Source organism: Anser cygnoides, chromosome 5, assembly GCF_040182565.1.
Source record: "Anser cygnoides isolate HZ-2024a breed goose chromosome 5, Taihu_goose_T2T_genome, whole genome shotgun sequence".
In the NCBI taxonomy this organism is placed as follows: Eukaryota; Metazoa; Chordata; class Aves; order Anseriformes; family Anatidae; genus Anser; species Anser cygnoides.
Window position 1 is genome coordinate 38221851 of NC_089877.1, and position 18733 is coordinate 38240583.

The 18733-nt window shown below is 51.4% G+C and overlaps 2 protein-coding genes across 6 annotated transcripts in view; one reads left to right on the top strand and one right to left on the bottom strand.

Moving 5' to 3' along the window:
- TSPAN32 (tetraspanin 32) overlaps positions 1-11646 on the bottom strand; it is a 33638-nt gene extending 21992 nt beyond the window's left edge. Inside the window, exons 1-7 of one of the 5 annotated variants that reach the window (XM_066997901.1) lie at positions 11516-11646; positions 7865-8006; positions 7597-7763; positions 6533-6616; positions 5974-6274; positions 4574-4688; positions 3554-3651 (exon numbers count right to left, since the gene is read on the bottom strand). In XM_066997901.1, the coding sequence (XP_066854002.1) occupies positions 3554-3651; positions 4574-4688; positions 5974-6039 (279 nt within the window). In that variant the 5' untranslated portion in view covers positions 6040-6274; positions 6533-6616; positions 7597-7763; positions 7865-8006; positions 11516-11646. Of the gene's footprint in view, positions 1-1233; positions 3652-4573; positions 4689-5973; positions 6275-6532; positions 6732-7596; positions 7764-7864; positions 8007-9594; positions 9892-11515 lie in introns of those variants that run through there. The other 4 variants (XM_066997899.1, XM_066997900.1, XM_013191675.3 and 1 more) reach the window with 4 other exon arrangements.
- Positions 10399-12184, top strand: ASCL2 (achaete-scute family bHLH transcription factor 2). Its single transcript, XM_048066578.2, has 2 exons — positions 10399-11300; positions 11415-12184. Exon 1 carries the CDS (start codon positions 10780-10782, stop codon positions 11287-11289), a length of 510 nt encoding a protein of 169 aa, XP_047922535.2. The 5' UTR covers positions 10399-10779; the 3' UTR covers positions 11290-11300; positions 11415-12184.
- Positions 12185-18733: the final 6549 nt, after the last annotated feature.

The window sequence follows — 18733 nt, forward strand, 5'->3', positions numbered from 1 at the left end:
TTAGTCTGGCAATGGCAAGTGATGATGAATAAGCAGCAGTTGTAAATTATTGCCCTTACAAGCTTTTCCATGAAACTGTCCCTCTTCCAAAAAGGAGTCATGTATCAGGGGACAGCTACCCATCTGACTATAGCTTGTTTTCTCTTTTTTTTTTTTTTTTTGCAGCTGAATACTTCAATAATATGACCTAGTTGAAATCTCTTAAAGATTGAATATTTCATGAAATTTTACCAAATTCAAGCTTAAGGGAAGGAAAAAGAGTAACTTTAGCTTAAGAAGTATGGCTTTTTTTTTTTTTAAAAAAAAAGCTTTTAGAAAAAAAAAAAGCCTCCATATACTTTAAGAAAGGAAAATGCGTTACTTCAAATCCTGGAAATGAATGAGAACATGCCAGCAGAATGACTTTTCAGATTGCTCCACAGTGGAACCAGCCCTGGCATTTTGCTGCCTCTTTATACTACCCTCAAAAAAACAGCATAGCAGAGTCAATGTTTTCATCCAATTTAGGACCAAAACCAGGCTTGAAAAAAAAAAAAAGAAAAAAAGAAAAGAAGAAAATTAAGGTAGATGAAAAACCAACACTAGCAGCAATGGGAAAGCTCTCCCATGACCAAGAGGACCTGCCGTGAACCTGGAAAGCGGGAAACCCAGCCCGCAAGTGGCACCACCCAGATTTCTTCCCTCTCACTCTCCCATCCTTCCCGCACTTACGACATCCCTCTGGGGCCAGAAAAAACAGCAGTATCAAATTCGCCTGCTCATCTTCCCTTCCCCAGCTCCAGCCCCCAGTCCTTCAGCATTGGCTCTCCCTTTACTTCTGCCTAGTGTCTCTGGGAATAGAGACGCGGCCCCTCGGGGACCTCCAGCCGGTGCAAAGCAATTACATGGCTCCCAGAGCATCTTATAAATGAATCATAGGCTGCTCTCTCCTTTTCCTGGCCAAAAGCACTTGTAGAAGTGCAACTTTCTGATTATATTAGAAGATATTTGGAGGAAAAAGAAAATAAAAATGAAAAGGCAACACTCAGCTTGCATGCAATGTGCGGAGGGACTCCCTGGAGGAGGACGCAGCCCCACTATCATCCTCCGCCATCAGTCCCTCTTTTATGAATGACCTCATTCCCGTCCTCACTGCAAGGAACAATTCAGCCCCTAGAGACTCAGCAGCATCTGCAGAAATGGTGTGCCATCTCCCGGCGAGCGTAACTTTTAATTCACCCTTCTCACACTTACCCTTTGGGTAAAGCAGTCCCTTAGCCTCAGCATCCTCCCTGTGCCACGCAGTCAGCAGCATCCCCAGCAGCACACTGCTGATGCTTCGGGAGAGCAAAGGGAAAGTTATTGGGGCTGAGGGAGGGATGCTCTGGCTCCAGGCGGGCTGGGCAGCTCTGCCAAGCTGCCTCCCAGCCAGGGAAGGAGCAGATCTGTGACCTCCCCTGCTCTGGCTGCTTTTTGGTGCCACTGTGGCCGCTGTGAGAGGCTGCCCCCTGCAATAACTCACAGCCTAGGGACAGGGAAAGGGGTAGATAATTTCGGATTGCATCTATCAGATTGCAGCCCTCCCTCCCTGCCCCAGTTCACCTAACAGCACGTGGCATGCTTGCCTTTCCATGTAAGCGTTGCCTGCAATCTCTGTCTGCAGGAGAAACCCATCCTCAGCTCCAGCTGAGCGCAGCATCTCTGCCTGCTCCCGGGGAGTGCTGTCACACAGATGTGTTACAGCACTATGAAGAGACAAATTCACAGCAAAATCAAGATGGTGAAGTGTGCTGCTGGGTTATTAAGGACCCTCAAAGCACTTGCGTGCAATTACACACCTGGGGGCAGTAAAGCAAACAGCCTGTGCTGTGTGCTGGCCCCGCTGGCACATCACTCAGTGAGAAGCTGGGTTACACTGGGTGTCCACCGAGTCTTTTCCACCACAGAAATTGCTTGGAACAGTTGATCCATACCAAACACTTATTTTGAGTAGTTTTTAGGCTGGAAAGTTCAGGTGTGAGAGTTTCAGATGGGATATTCTGGTTGTTCTCTGCCACCCCCCCATCCCCACTCCTCCTTGTCTGACCAGCTACCATCACACGGTGTCTTAAACACTGTCAGAGCCAGTTCCTTTTGTACAAGTAGTGCTACCAAAATTGCAGTTTTCCTTCCCTTTCCTCCCCTTCAATAGCTGCATGGCCTTCAGAGGCCGTGAGAGCTGCAGGATGTTTACATTCAGGGCTGCCTGCCTGGTGCACCGCATATCACCAAAAAGCAGGACTGCAGCTGGAGGAGAGTCAATAAACCTGTCACTGCTCCGCCATTGAAGAGGTGCTCTGGGAATAACAGTCCAGGATTTTAGAAAGTAATATTTTATCTCTAAGATCTCAGTCGTTCTCCAGGAACCAGCTTCCTTGCAAGCATCGGTGTGTGCACGGAGGTTTCTGCCTGGGCTGGTGCCGCTGCTGCAGCTATGAGACGAGCTGCCGATTCAACCCATTCTGGTTTCTAACCACCCTGCACCCATCGTTGTCATTAGGACAAGAAAGACTGAGGCCCCTCTTCGGCATACACAGCCCTCCCGAAGAAGGAGACTGTTCAGAGCCCCAGAGGTCTGACTCGTGCCACTCCTGCCCATGGTCACATCCGACCTTGGAGGCTGGCTCTCTGCCTTCATCTCCCACTTTCACATCCGAGATCAAATGTGGGCAGGGACTGGTGGGGAAACCAGATGCAGAATGGTCCTTGCTGCAACATATCAACAGCTTTAAAGGGGTTTATGCCAACGTAAAGGTCTGGGAAAAGCTCCCCTATAGAAACCCTGCGATGCAAATTGATACCACACCGGTGAGCCGTTTGCACAAGGAGGAGCGGTGCAGGAGGTGCTTCAGAGCTCTCCAGGGAGGACAAGCGCACTTTTCCAGCCCTGTCCCAAAGTCAGGAAAAATCCCAGAGGGTAAACTGGCCGCCCAGGGCTCCTCGGCTATTCCCAGGGCTGTTACCCAGGCACGGCTGTGCCCTGCCCAGCGCCGGCTCCCCGGCCCCCCCCAGCGGCCAAAAGGGGCCCGGAGCCGGCAGGAGCCGAAGTGAAGGTGCTGGGGCAATGCCAGCAGGAGCCTGGAGGAATAGCAGCCTCGTGGGGAGCATGTCACCCCAGCCCCTAGGTACCCGTGAGCCAAAACGGGAGCTTTTCTCCCCAGAACTTAACGAAATCGCATGGCTTCCTGCAAAGCAGAGCTTGCAGTTCAGTTTATTAATGTTGATATGGTCCAGGCTCAAACATTGCTCAAAAAGTGCATCATCTCTGCAACTGCTTTGGAATAAAACAAAACAAAACAACAACAACAAAAAAACACCACCACCACCAAAAACCAACAACAAGGTGCATAAGGATGCAATCCTCAGCTGGAGGAGCCCCACGGGGTCAGGCCAGTCTCCGCATTATAAAAAATGTCCCCTTGCAGCATGGAGTGGTGTAATGGGATGTCCTAGCCCTGCGTGCGTGCAGCAGGTAGAAGGTGTGAGTGCCTGCACGCCTCCCACTCTCAGCTGGCCCCTCGGGAGGGATACGCACCGTCGCTGTGAGGCACTGCGACTCCCGCACCGTGGCGGCTGAGCTCAGCAGGGCTGCGAGGATCAGGGTCATGCTGAGGCAGATGCCAATGTAGAAAGCTGGAAGGAAACCGGACACGGGATCTGCAGTCAGACACCAAGACTTCAAGGGGACTAATGGTGAAATGCTTTTGCTCGGGGAGAGGACAAAAAGTGTGTTTTGGGAACGTGGTGTAAGAAGACCACTTTGCAGAACTCGAATGCTTTATAACTTACTCATCATTCCCCAGCTGCTTTGCTCGTCTTGCAGACCTCTGAGCAGCAAACCCAGCTCCAGCAGAGCCAGGCACCCTGGGAGGATGCCCACAAGCTGACAATTACTTCAGCCCTCTGATAAAGATGCCCCCGAATTGGGGATGCTGAAGAGCAGCAGATGCCCTGCGGCTGCTATCGGGGCTCAGCGCACCGCTAATCTCCTGCAACACTCGCCTGCTGGTTTCCTCCCAGCCAAGGCAGGGCCACAGCCAGTACCCGAGTGCTTTGCAGCCCTGACTAGGGGCTAAGCATGCAGTATCAGGCTGTTCTCGTCTCTTTGCTCTAGCCTTGTATCCAAGACTCAGTTTATATTTCTCCTTCATTTAGTCTTTCCCTATAACCTCTGCACCGTCCAGGGCACAAATTAAACCAGGGGAAAAGAAACGAACAAACATTTTTCCCCCAGGATGTTTTTCCACGCATTTCTCCTCTCCCATTCTCCTCCCAACATCATTTTTCATCATATTCAGCCTCAACCCCTGTAGCAGCCCCTCTCCCCGTGCTCCCGTGGCACTTCCAGTCCCACCACGCCTTTGGTTCCACCTACATCTGGCTGAGCTGCCCCTGGGCTTTCTCTGCAGCACAGGGAAAAGATGGGGAGATGTGGTGTGGGTCCAAAAACAGTGAGAAAAACAGTGCCTGCAGGACTCCTTTAGCCCTAGAGCATCCTACAGGCCCTGAATCCTGCCTTCCCCAAAGGTCTCGCTGGGGCACAACCGCGACATACCTGCGTGGTGGATGACCCGGTAGGAGTTGCTCTCAGGGGAGATGTCGCTGATGACGGTGAAATGCAGCCCGTAGTGGGTGACTGTGCTCAGCGTGGCAATGGACAGCCCCAGCAGCTGCAAAGGAAGGTTTGGAAGAAGGGATTTACACGGTGGCAGGTCCCTCTGAGTGCACACGATGTGTCTGTATGCTCCCGAGTCCTACCCACAGGCAGACAGCCCCAATATCCAAACAGTACTGCACAGACCCCAAAATGCACATAGTAGGACAAATCCTAAAATGACATTATAGTTGCAGAGGTTAAGTTCCTCCAAACCACAGTATTTTCTGCTTGCATAGAACCTAATTTATGGCACCTATGGTTTCCTCATGCTGTGTGTTATTGTGTATCTCGATCCACACCCAGCAAAATGCTTAGTGCAATGCCAGCTAGCTCAGATTTCTGAGAAACACCAGCCCAAAGGAGTCCTCCAACACAGCAGTAACGTGATTCTAGCCACCCATGGCAGCTGCGTTGTAGCATCTCCTCTGAACGTGTTCGGTAGCAGTCCTCCTTTGACACCTTAGTTCATTTGGAAGAATGAGCAATATACAGCCACAAGTCTCAAAAAGATTAAATTTGGACAAACTTTGAGTTTCAGGTGTGGACTGAAATAAGGTATTGCCCTTTAATTACACTCCTTCCAAGCCACTTTTTGTACTAAATACAGAAACTAATTCTGTTTTCTTCTGAAGCTTGGAAAGGTCCATGAGGTGAAAAGGCAGTGAGCCTTTACAACTCAGAAGCGTCCAGGAGAAGCATTCCCAAGTGTCCATGGCTTCCCACCAGCTCTAACGGTGGTGTGTTTTCCCCTGAACTCCTTGTGACATGTCAAGAAGCGCCTCTCGAATTTACTTCAAAAAGCTGTTAAAAAGGATTCCTAGAATTGCTTTTTCTTTGTGGGGCAGGTCTGTGGGTCCTCGGAGGGAACACCATCACACATGCTTCCATCAAAGCCCTACAGTTTCACATCCTCACACATCCCATCTCCTGGTGACCACCTCCCAGAAACGAGTGGAATTACACTAGGACTCTCTTTTAAACCCCAAAAGAGAGGAGCAAACATCTTTATTTTTTGCTGAAAGCCACCCATGCTGCTTTTCTTTCCCCTTCCAGTTGTGAACCAGCTGCAGTAGCCCTGAGAAAGCAGAAGTCTATCAGCTGCAGGGCGGTGATGCTGGTGGCCTGCGATAACTGTGCAGGGCGCAATGATAACTCAGGCAGTTTGCTTTGCTTGCCCCTCCACACCCAAAAAACAGAACGTGGGAAAAGCTGACCCTTTCCGAGCAGGGCTGGTGAAAGCAGTTGTTCTCCTCACCCCAGTTTTTCGGAGATCCTCTCCCCCAAAGTTGCTTACTTACCATGATGCAGAGGCTGGTGGCCATCAGCTGGCACTTGGCGGTCCTCATCCCACACCTTGGCCCCATGGCTGCTTGTCCCCAGGGAGAGCTGGCTGTTGGTCCCTCCAGCTCTTGATAAAGACACCGAAGGGAGGCACGGCCACAGTGGAGCCTCTTGGGAAGTGTAGTCCCCACCTCTTCCTTCTTCCCTGTTAAATCCTGCCCAGAACAAACTGCTGGCAGCCCACAAATGCAGCCACGCAGCTAGGTGGGAAAAAAGCTAGGCAGAAAAACGGCTTGCCATGCAGCTCAGAGCCAAGTTCTTGGAGAAAAAAAAAAAAAGAAAAAAAAAAGCATAAATTATTTATTGGGAAAAAGGTTAGGGAAATGTTATTTGCAGATATGTAGATATAAGCCCTGCTTCAGAAGCAACCCAACACCCTGTATATGCACATTTTGGCTCTCCTCCCCTGCACTGCAGCCCCATGGACCCACAGCTACAGACCCTCAGGCCCCAGTGACTTCTGGTCTCATGCAGCATGAGAATCACCCAATTCCTATTCGTTTCCACTCAACTTGCCTTTCTGCGGACCTGGAGCAGTGGCACGGCATCACTGGGAACAGCTCTTACAGGTGACAGGCTTGCAGAGTGTCTTTTTTCCCCCTTTGAAAACAGGGGACATAAAAATACAGCATTGAAGGTGACAATGGCAGCTTCACAGATGCCTTCCAGAAGAGGTTTGTGCTTCAAAACCGGCTGCCTGCTGGATGTATCTTTCCTGAAATTAAAATTGTGAAGATGCCTCAAGAACAACCTGCCCAAAGGGAGACTCGGTGACTGAGTGCTTTAATAATCCTTGGCTCCAGAGCTAGACCATGGAGCGGAGTGATGGGAAACAGCCACGGTCCACTCATGAGGCAAAGAAGAGGCAAAAAGATAAAACCATCCCACAACAGTAGCTACCGTAAAATGACAGAGAAATAAGAGGGGAGGGGAAAAAGGAAGGAAGATGCGCTTTGCAGAACAGAGATGCAAGACAAAGCACATTGCACAAAGCCATGCGCACAGGAAAAAAGCACGCCACGCTTTTCTTACTCCTCCACTGCCCGGGAAAGAAAGAGCTTTCTTGCAAAACATCTTGGTTGCACCACTGGAGACACCACGGAGAGCTGCCAGAGCAGTCCCCGAAAAGATGGGTCCCCTGTGGCTGACGGGTCCCTGCCCTGCCGGAGTTCTCATCCTAAAGCCCCGTTCCCTTCGCCACCCGCAGCGCCCGGCTGCGGAGAGCCCCGTGCACAGGCGGATCCCACGCTAGAGGTCCCCACAGCCCCGCAGAAACCCTGCCCGGAGCCCCAGGGGCCTCGTGGAGCAGCTCTGCCGGGCTGCCGGCCAGCCCTGCGGGGTTCGGGGGGCCTGGGCGCAGCACCCGCAGGGGCTTCAAGGGCAGCACCATCACCGCCCTCGGAGCTCGCTGCACAACACACAGATCATCACCTACGTACCCCCTTGAGGTGCTGCTCTTCTCTCCCTAAAGAATGCTCTGCCTCATTTCGTCTCCAGCCCTAAGACTCAAACACGTTCCCTGCCTCGCCAAGCTGGTAGGGCTGGAGCTTTAACCACCCGGGTCTAAGCACACCTTTTACCTGGTTTGGTTGCAGATGCCTGTTCCCGGTACCTCGGTGGGATTTTCGGCTATTTCTACCACATGTGCTGGCCATCGGCGTGGTCTTTCCTGCAGCCCTCCCACTCCGCTGCCGGTTTTTCTCAGCTGCTCTCCTTTGCGAGAGCACAGCTTATCGCTCCCAGCTCGCTGCGAAAACCACCGGTAACCACAGCTCCAGTCTGTGGCTTCCTCCCTTATCTCTGGTTATCAGCCAGAGCACAGGAAGGGGGGAGCGAGCCTCAACATACCGTCGGGGTGTCCCAGGTGCCCTCTTCCTTGGTCCTCACGGCAGGCTGCAAGCTTCAGATCAATGGGCTGCAAAACCAAGCATGGGTATCCCCAGCTGTAGTGGCATCGGAAGTATGCAGCACCTCAGCCAGAAGGAAAGGACTGATGTAAAAAAGAGAAAAAAAAAAAAAAAAAGAACAAACTGAGAGCGTGTTTTTGCTGAGCTGAAAAACCTCCAGACCTCTTCTGAGCTGGAGGGAAATGCTGCCCATGCTGTCAGATGTGAGCGCTGAAGGAGCCGCGAGATTTGCTGTGGGACTGAACAGAAGTTTAGGATAAGAGGCTGGGTTTGTGTGGGCACTTTCTCGCCTTACACTTTTCTAGGTCTCTCGCTGTCGGTGTGGCCATCAGCAGTGCAACAGCATCACTGCAGCCCGAGTCATTCACAGTGGAGCCCAGCAGCAGGCAAAGCAAAACCTCCTGCAAAACAGCAGGTGGGAATGGCTCCAAATGTGGCAGGTTCTCAGGTGCCCATAGCACGGCTGCACTCGTGAGCACACGTGCAGATAAAATGTGCCTGCATGAAGCCTCCCTGCACTGAAGCGTGCCCAGTCTGCGTGAATCCCGGGATGCAAAGCCTGCCTTCCCCCAGGCACCACAAGGACACCTTGTGCAGCCTGTTTAGCATTCCTATGGCACATGGGCACCAGCAAGCTGAAACCCCAACTTTTAAGCCCGTGGCTGTCTCTTTTTGAGGAGGGAAGGAGAGGGCACTGGGTTTTGCCAAGCTTAGGATGGACCATGGGACCATGGTGGGACCATACTGTGAGTGGAAGCAAGGCTTGGCTTGGGAGAAGCCAAACCAGCAAGAAAAAGAGCATAAGCTGAAGGCAGGCAGTTCCCAGACCAAACTCAACTTTCATTCCCCCCCTCCCAAAATCGAAACAACCGCATTCATGGCTCTAAAGCCCACTGCCCTTCTTAAACTCAAGTCTTTTTGCTTCCCCACGTAGCGTTCGCATTGCAACCCGGGGCTGCTCAGGAGCCAGCAGTGCCAGCAATACATCCAAGCACCAGCTCCAGCCCTCCTCCAGCAAAACCATTGCAAGAAAAGCCCAGGCGGCATGCACCTGCTCGCCGAGGATGCTCGGTCGCCCCCTGCCACTTATTGCTCGCATTTTCCCCTCTCCAGCCTTGTTGTGACGGGCCTCTGTCACTTTCTGATGAGGTGCAGAAGTGGAGGTGAAACCAAGCGCAGCAGCTCCGTGTGACAGAGGACTCCCTGCATGGGTGAGCCCAGCGCCCGCTCTGCTGCACTCCCAGGTGCCTTTTTGTGTTACCAAGAATAATAAAAGAAATCCCTGTAGTTATTTTTGTACCATGAAAATCCGGTTATTACTCTTGAGTGTTGCAGAAAGTTTTCTCTTGAACAGCTCCTAAGAAGGTAGCTTCCTCTTTCCTGAGAGCAAGGCTTGCACCAGCAAGGACTTTTTTGAGCACCCTGCTACTAAAAGACCAGCAACGCTGCCCTGCTGCAGCACTGCCCTCTCTGCCCAGCCCAAACCCCCAGCGAGCGTGACACAAACCCCAGGGGGAGCAGAGCCAGCTTTGCACGGACAGAAGCCAAGCAGCAGCCTGGAGCAAACCCTGCGAACGCTGCACACCGCTTCGTTTATCCCTGCAAGCAGCTCCCCTGGACCTCCCGCAGCAAAACGCGCCGCACGCCGTGAGCAGACCCTGCTGCACCTACCTGTGGGGAGGCAGCTCTGCGTGGCTGTGGGCATCGCCTGCTGCCCGGGTCCCGCTCCTCACCCAGAAATGCAAGCTGGGGCTGAGAGCAGCAGGGCTTAATTCTGCATCTCTCCCTTTGGCTTAGTTTGCATTTTTTGTATGTTTTTAGCCAGGCCCCGCTCACGCACCGCATTTCCCTATCGCCGCCTTGACCCCCGGGGTTGCCCCTTAACCCTAAAACCCTCCAGCGCCCGCAGCCCCTTCGCACCGAGCGCTGCAGAGCCACTAATTTTTTGGGGGGGAAGGGGTGCAGAGAAGCGGCAGAGCCCCTCCCCGCCGTGCCCCCAAGCAACCCCACACCTCCCCTTCACCCCCCCAAAAAAAGAAAAAAAAAAACCCAACCCAACCCACCACCCGGGGGCGCGGCGCACGGGCGGGGTTTGGGGATGGGGATGGAGACGGGGGGGGGGGGGGAACGGGACGGCACCGGGGGCCGGCGGCGCCACGCGCCGGGCGCGCGCGGAGGAAGCGGGGAGGGGGGGGCGGCACGGGGGCGCGCGTGGCGGGGCGCGTGCGGCCGGCGGGGGCTCGCGAGCGGCGGCGTTGATAAGCACCGGGCGGCGCCGCGCCCGCCGCACAGCCGCGGAGCCGGCAGCGGGAAGGAGGAGGAGGAGGAGGAGGAGGGGGCAACACGGCGCTGCCCCCGCCGCGCTCCCCCTCGGTCGGGGCTGCTCCTGGCCCTGCTTTTCCTTTTTTTTTTTTTTTAATTCATTTTTTTTTATTTGCAGTTTTTTTTGTTGCGTTTTTATTTGCATTTTACGCGCGTGGCCGTTTGCATTTTTCTCGCGTTTTTGCTCGCATTTTTTTTTTGCATTTTTACTCTCATTTTTCTTGCATTTTTACTGGCGGGTTTTCCTTGCGTTTTATTTGCATTTCTCCTTGCTTTTTCCCCGCATTTTGCTTGCATTTTATTTGCATTTTTTCTTGCGTTTCCCCCGCATTTTCTCTGCATTTTTTTTCTCTTGCATTCTGCCTGCATTTTCCCCGCACTTAGCCACACTTTTCCTTGCATTTCACTCCGCTTTCCTCGCCCCCATTTGCATTCCCCTCGATTTACTTTTCCTCGCCTTCCCCTCTCAACTCCAACCTCCCCCCCCCCCCACCCCAACTTTCTCCCCCTTTCCGCCGCCGTGGCCTCACGGCGATGAACAGCGGGGCTCTGCCTCCGCTCCCCCCTCACCCCTCCGCCCCCCGGGGCCGCCGGCGGCCCCCATCCCCGGAGCTGCTGCGCTGCAAGCGCCGCTTGGCTTTCGCCTCCCTCCCGGGCACCGGGGGGGCCGCGGCGGCCGTGGCTCGCCGCAACGAACGGGAGCGCAACCGGGTGCGCTTGGTCAACCTGGGCTTCGCCGCCCTCCGCCAGCACGTCCCCCACGGGGCCGCCAGCAAGAAGATGAGCAAGGTGGAGACCCTGCGCTCCGCTGTCGAGTACATCCGTGCCTTGCAGCGGCTCCTGGACGAGCACGACGCCGCCACCGCTTTCCCCGACGGCCGCCCGCCCCGTCCGGGGCGGGCGGCCGTCGGGGAAAGCGGTGGCGGCAGCGGTGGTTACTCCTCCGCCTCCCCTTGCTCCTCCGAGGAGAGCGGTTACGATGGGGAGCTCAGCCCCGAGGAGCGGGAGCTGTTGGATTTCACCAGCTGGCTCGGGAGCTACTGAGCTGCCGAGAGGTGAGCACGCTTTGGGGGGGGGGTTGCTTTTTCTCGGGGTGGGGGGCTGTTGCTTCTTCACCCATGCTTGGTGATGCTCCAGAGATCAACGTGGGGTTTGCAATCTCTTTGCAGATATACCTCAGGGCCCTCTGTCTTCCATAGCAGCCAGCATCGCATCACCACCCCCCCCCCTTAAAAAAAACCAAACACCTCTTTCCCCCAAATCCTCTCACCCAGCCATGGTGGGACCCTGCTGGCTGTGTTCCTTGCTGGGCTCCGAGGCTCCCCCCAGCTGAAGTGCAATGATGCTCACGACCTCGCTCCAGGGCAGCCCGATGGAAAAAGGTGCTCACCTGCTTTCTCCAGAGAAAGAAAGATGCCTGAGCAACCTGTGGAGTGGCAAAAAGCAAGAAAAACAAGCCTACTTGATGCTTCCTTGTTTCTGGAGGGGGAGGGAATTTTTTTATAGTGTCAGATTCTATTTTATATGCAACTTGAACTGCCTATGGGAACAGTGGTGTATGAAGACTTATTTTTGTACAAGAAACCTTAGGGAAAAGGGGTGAGGAGACAGCTCTATTTTTAGCAAGTCCTATTCCCTTGTTCTTGAACACTGCCAGCTAGAATATTTTGGCAACATACATGGTTTAGATAAAAGGTGTTTTTTCTCCTCCAAACACTAGTAAAATACTGTAAAGTTACCTTGTGTCCTACAACAGTGTCTGAGATTGCCTGGTGTGAAGGTTCACTTCTCTGAAACTGAAGTTTTTTAAAAAAATGTACTGAAGGCATTTTTGTATGCACTTGCTAGGATTTCTTAAGTTGTACATATGCAGTTTTTAAAAAGAGTATCCTATTTTATGTAAATTGACTTTATAAATAAAATCTATTTATAAACAGTTCCTGGGCTGCAAGATGCATATATTTGCCAGATGTGCCTAGGGGAACTCCTGCCTCAGGCTGGGGGATGGACAGACAGACAGCTCGCTGGGCCACATTTCACATGCAGCAGGGAATTTGCTCAAGATTGAGCACAGCTGCATGCATTGCTGCAGGTTTTGCAAAGATGAGGTATAGGGGAGAAGCAGGTGTGCAGCAAGGTGGCTTTGGGGCTGCTAGCTCCTCTCCTGGGCATGCAGAAGGAGCTGCAGGCTGTGCTGGAGACCTTCTGAAGACCTGCTGCAGTGGAGGCAAGCCAGAGGTAAAAAGGCTGCTGTGAACCAAAATGTAGCAGTGATGGCATGGAAACCTGTGGCAGGGGGCTCTTACTGCCCTTAAATAGTTCTAGTTAATGCTATTAATTGAACAGAGCAAAATGGGCTGGTTTGTACAATTTGCTGAGCAAAGCCAAGCCAGAATGGGTTATTAAAGTTAACCTACTCTGCAGGGACTTGGTATGTAACCTCCCTGCTTCTCGAATAATGGGAAGGTAGCATTTCTCCCAGCCCTGAAGTTTTGAGGGGTATGGTCACTCAGCAGCCCCAAGTCCAGCAGTTACAGTGGGTGCTTTGTAATCCAGATCTATAAATGTATCCCACACTATTCCATCTCAACAGCAAAAAAAACCATGCCCTAACAGCAAGGTAGCATTTTGGAGCCTGCAGGCAAAGAGCTGCACAGAGGACTGGCTATTGCACTTCACGTTCATTCCCTTATCAAAGTTGCTCCAAGAAGCCATCCCTTGGAAAGGCCCTGGGAACTGAAGTGCTCAATAAATTGCTTCCAGAGGTTCTGCCCCATGGGGCCCTGGGTTTAAGTGACCTGCTCCACTTGGAGCACCTTGAAGCACTTGGAGCCAGTGGGTGACAAGAGACCTTCCGCTGGTGTTGGCTGAAGGGCTCCATCCTCACAGATGAGCTCTAAAAATTTAGTCAGACATTGAATCATTCAGGCTAGAAAACACCTTCAAGATCACCAAGTCCAACCATCAAACCCCTCATCTATCACCACATACTTTATTCTCAGCCTAAAAGAGCTTACCATTCTCTGCACATGATTTAGAAAGCAGGACTGCTGCCTTTACCCTCACAAGTGTCCCACTGTGGCAGAAGGCATCTGTTCAGACAATTTTACTACAGCTTGGCAGTGTGTTTGTTTTCCTTCATTAGGAGCACTGATCACTTCATTATTTCCAAAAGCAATATTTGGCTCTGAGTCAAGTTACTCCCAGCATTGTTATAGGTTCATCAGATCACCCAAGATACTTTTGCAGCAACATTAAAGGAGCATCAATTGTAACAGTATTGGCAAGAAATGAGCCATGGACAGTTTTCACTTAAGCAATATTAATATTAGGAGGAAAAAAAAAACTGAGCTCAGTCAGCATCAAACTACCTTAACACTGTCAGCCAGCATTTCAGTAGAAATTAGAGGGAAATCAGGAATGTGCAGGAATATTCACTTGGGGTGAATAACAAGATGGTCATGAGTCTTTCCAGTGCTCGAGGGGAAGGAAAAGGGTGGCAGGAGAAGGATCTGCCCCTATTTTGGGAGCAGGAGATGGACAGAGGGACTTCTGGCCTCAGCCATGGTGGCCAGAGCTCACTACCAGGTTCTCAGATCAAGCTGCTAAGGAGGCTGCCCCAGAAAGCAGGATACTGAATCATTCTGCTCTTTTAAAAAGCACTATGGAAGATGCAGGATGAGGTCTCCAAGAGCTGTGGAGACAGCAGGTACTTTCAGCCAGCCCTGCTCACTCCTGCAGTCTTCAGCTGCAGCCACCTGAAAACCACTTGGACCAAGCTGAGAAGATTTCTGACCCCAAAGGCACGCTCCTAAGCTTCTGCTCCATATACGCGAAGTGCTGCCAGAGTAAAGACTTGGAGATGTAGCCCTCTGACCATGCAAGTCACCTGTAAGCAGAGCCACCTTCCATGCCACAGGGGGACCTCTGGTGCCCAGGCTCGCTGCTTTCAACCAGGGCTGCCAGGGAGCCTGACAGAGCAGCTGCCCGAAACTCCAGGGACAAGGATGGAGAACATCTCCAATGAGCACATCATTTCTCTTCAGTGGTTTAACCAGGAATTTGGTGCCTGAAAGGGAAACTCCACGGAAGACCCAGACCCAGCCCTAAGCTACAGAGCTGCAGGAGATTCAGAAGAAATATGCTGAGGAACCCTGGTAATTAAGGAAAAAAAAAAAGGCCATCCAGCACTTCCAACACCACAAACACACCTAATGAAGCAGAAACAAGTTGCAGGACAGTGTCAGGATTAGCAGCCCCTTCCCCAGGCTGAAATAACCCTTCAATTTTCCATCACCTGCCCTTCCTTTGGCATTTTGAATTGCTCAGGCTGAAGCCTTCCTCATTACCAAGAGCACATGAAGCCCAGCACATGTTAAAGTAGTTCCTTGCAATGAACTACAGTATTTCAGGGCTTGTGTTTAAATGATGCTGCCCTCATGGGCAGCCTGAGGTCCAGCTCCATGGCCACCCTTCTTCCAAATGTCTGTGTGCTATTTAAAAAATGAGTAATTTCTTAGGAAAGGGCTACAAAGGCTGTTTAAAACCTTGTGCACAGGAAGTGCTGGGGGGCCCATGAGGGTGCCCTCATGCAGCAGGACAACCCAACCTTGGAGAAGGACTATCAATATCTTCCCGCAGTCCTACCACCTTGTGGTACCCTCAGCAAACACCAGGGCTACCACAGCTCCTCCTGGGGACAGGGACCAACAGTTGGGCTCAATTCATAGCAATTTCTTCATTAGCACCTTGTAAAGACCTTGTTGCAGAGCAAAGCCTAGCACAGCAGGCAGCAAGACAAGCTTCTGCATATCAGCTGGCTGCTGCCTCCCCTCCTGTCTGCAGGGAGCAGCCTCCAGAAAAACCCTCATCTTTTCAGCCTTTGGTCCATGTCCCAAGGCTTTTAGGCTTGTCACAGTTTGTGAGCAGACAGCAGCGTGCTAGGACTAGCCCCAAGGTTATTTCAGTCTCTTCATGCAGGGCACAGGATAGCCAGGTAGCAGTAAGTATATTTCAGTCACTTATCTGGATTGGATGGGCGCCAGGAGGCTGGCAGGGTTCTAGGGGAAGAGAAAGGCAGCCCCTCCAAAAGTCAGCAGCAGACAGAGCTGGCCTGACTTTGCCCACCTTGGGCATCAGCCAGGAGGGCTCAGTTTTATTCCTCAAAGCTACCACCAGGGCAGCAGTAGCCTAAATTGTATCTGGGAGCAATGGGACTAATGATATGATCGCAGCAGCAGCTGTTGTCACAAGCTGATACTGGGCACTTACGGAAAAGGCAGCCCCTAAGAGGCTATTAGGCAGGATAATAAATGGTGAGCTCTGGGGACACCACGAACCCATGGCTCCTTCTGAGCAGCTGATGTGCACAGGAGCTCTGCTGGACGCTGTCAGAGCATCCCCTGGGACACCTCTCCACTGGTCACCTCAAGCAGCCCCCTGGAGCTTGCTCTTCAAGGAAGTGGGCTGCTGCTCCAACACCTGCATCAGAGGACACACACTCTTACTCAGTCTCTAATACATCCAAGTAACTTCTTTAATCCATTATTTTCATGTAATGAGAAGGTTGAAGTCTGCACTGAGATGCAAGCACAAGAACAGAAGTCCAGTGTTGTCCAGGCACTTTCTAGACCACTTCTGCTCCTGCTTTCTCCTGCTGTGCCTATCAAGGGGTGGGGACCAGAAAGACAGCAGTGTCATCAGCTCAGCAAGGGAAAACAAGGACAAGCCAGCACCAGGGTCTAGCATTGCTGCTCTGTTTTAAATAGAGATTCTCATCTGGTCCTGAGAGCCTGCAACCTGGAGATCATTGATCAAGTGCTCTATTTCTGCAGGGTGCTGCCTGCCCCCTCCCTCCTGTAGCCACCTCTTGTCCCAGGGCACCACCACCAATGCCATGACCCACACAAGTCCTAGCACAGCTGGGCTGCAGGTGAGGGCTGTTTGACCCTCAGCCCTATAAACACTTCTTTTTGTGGGTAGACATTAGTAGGATCAGAGGCATAAACAGCAGAAAAGGAGAAGCTTCTGGTAACATGTTTTTTTTGGCTGCAGAAACCAGGGCAGTGCTTTAAGCTTTGGCCTGCAAGCATCTACCTTGCTGCCGGAGAAGTCTCACTTCTCTTCCTTCTTCATCTCCTTTCATCTCCTGGCCTCAGCCCCACCACTTCAAACCTACAGCACAATAGCTACCCAGTCTCCAGACCCAGTAAATTGTGCTTGCTTTTTAAGTTGTTTGGTTTCTTACTTTTTACAAAGGGGAAGAAAAACCAACACAGAGCAGCAGATAGCCCCAAGGGGAATTCTCTGTTAAAGTCACTGCCAAAAGAATGACCAATTTGTAAGTGAGATGTTGACACTTTTATAACACAGCAAATATCTTTCTATAGAGTAAAACACTTGATTTTTTTTTATTAAAAAAAATATATTTTTGTCAGGATATTAAACACTAGGAGGAAATGTTGCAATACCCTAACACATTTTCCATTTCTCTCCATTTCCCGGTTTCATACACACAATTCCTCCAAGACTTCACTAAGGAGCCCCAGTCCCCTTAACAGAACTATGCATGCAAAGAACAGGTGAAAACAGGTGAAACCCACTGAACAAATACAAACCCATGCAGAAAAAAGAGCAAATACAGCCATTCTCTTACCAGCATAGCCCACACAGAGACCTCTCTACAGCACCCATCATCAACCTAGCTCTACCAACGGCTTGCTTATATTTAATGAGAGCCAACTAGTAGGAGTGGAAGCATCTGCTTGCCTTGGTGAAGCACCTGTGTGCAATTGATGGGGCTTTGCACCTGTCCCTGTCCCTGCTTCTGGCCCAGGAGACACCTGGCACCAGAGCAGAGTGGGCAATGGAGAGGGTGAAAAGTGCTTAGAGCAACTTGGAATTTGCAGGATGCACTGCATTTGGGTCTGATATGAATGGAGGCTGGGAGGGGTGCACCCTAATGCTGCTCTGCACCATCTCCTTGCCTGATTCTCCCCCCAAACCCTTTCCTGCATCCCAGCTGCTGTCCTACACACTGCCTCCCGATGTGCTGCATGGATCTAGGACAGCACGGAGATAGTTTATACCCTTCAGTCTTTGGTCTTGCTGCAGGACAGCCGGTAAACAGGGGTGAGAGCAGAGAGGCTTTTGAAGTGGGGAGACCACAAAGCTCATTTAGGATGCATACACTACCAAAAAAACCCCAACCACCAGACACTAATAACTTCAAACCAGTGCTGACTGGAGTTGAAAACAGCGATGTACTGGCAGAAAAAATAGCGCCTAAGCCAAGTTCAGACGTGGTGTAAGCTGAATTTGACTCTGTTTATGATGCTGAAGAGAACTAATGGTTGCCAGCAGGCAAGTCTTGTCATTAAAGAGAATCACACCACTAGTTAAAGGGACCAAATCTTCTCAGCACTCTTTCAGGTCCAGCAGAAATCACAACAAACAACCTCTGTGCTGTAAAGCCAGATGGAGAAAGCAAGGCTGGTGTTCATGTCTTGCACATCCCAGGGCTGGTTGGGCTGAGCTCTGTGGACAGGATCCTTGGTGGTATCTGGGGTTCTAGGAGAGGAGATGGACTTGGTGTGGGGGACTGCCCGCAAGTTGTTTGCTTTTGGTGCCTTTGGGGAGATAGGATCAGGGATCGGTCCTCACAAATGTACCGAACGCCCCCCTGCTGCCTTCTCAGCCTGACTTCTCACCACTGTCTGCCTTCACTCGGTGAAGCATCATCACCACTGCATCCTTCCGTCAGTAGCATCACTGTGTGCCATGCAACAACCAGTAATGCACTTCCAAATGAGCTGAGCACTACAGAAGCTATTAGTTTGCCACAGCTGATTAAGTTATTTATTGAAAATAAACTAAGTGGGGAATTTGTTGCTGCTTGCTTCCCCCTGATATTTTATAATTAATTGTTTGACTGGAGACTTCTTCCTTTTTTTTTGATGTGTGTGTGGGGGGGGATATGAATCCATACTAAGAAATATTTTTTAAGTGCAGAACTAAAAAATGATCCCATGGGGAGTTTTTCAAGTGGATCAACTTTTAATTCCAAAGTGTTTGACATGTTATTGAAAGCTCCAAAGTTCCGCATGGTTGCAATGTACAGCAGTGTGCTGAAGTAAATGCTCTGCTTTGGGTCAACTTATTTTAAAATTTCAGTCTGTGGGAAATTTTGAAACATCACCATTTGTCTCCTTACCCCCAACAATTATAGAATGGTTTGGACTGGAAGGGACCTTAAATATCTAATTCCAGCCCCCTGCCATGGGTAAGGACACCATCCACCAGACCAGGTTGCCCAAAGCCCCACCCAGCCTGGCCTTGAGCACTTCCAGGGATGGAAACATTTTTTTTCTTGGTTCCTTTGAGCAGATGCCCGATGTCTCCGTGCCTGTTCTGCATGAGGTATGACTGCATAACTGCTTCCTTGTGCTCCTCCAGCCCAGCAAGATGAGGTGACCACTTCAGCTGATGG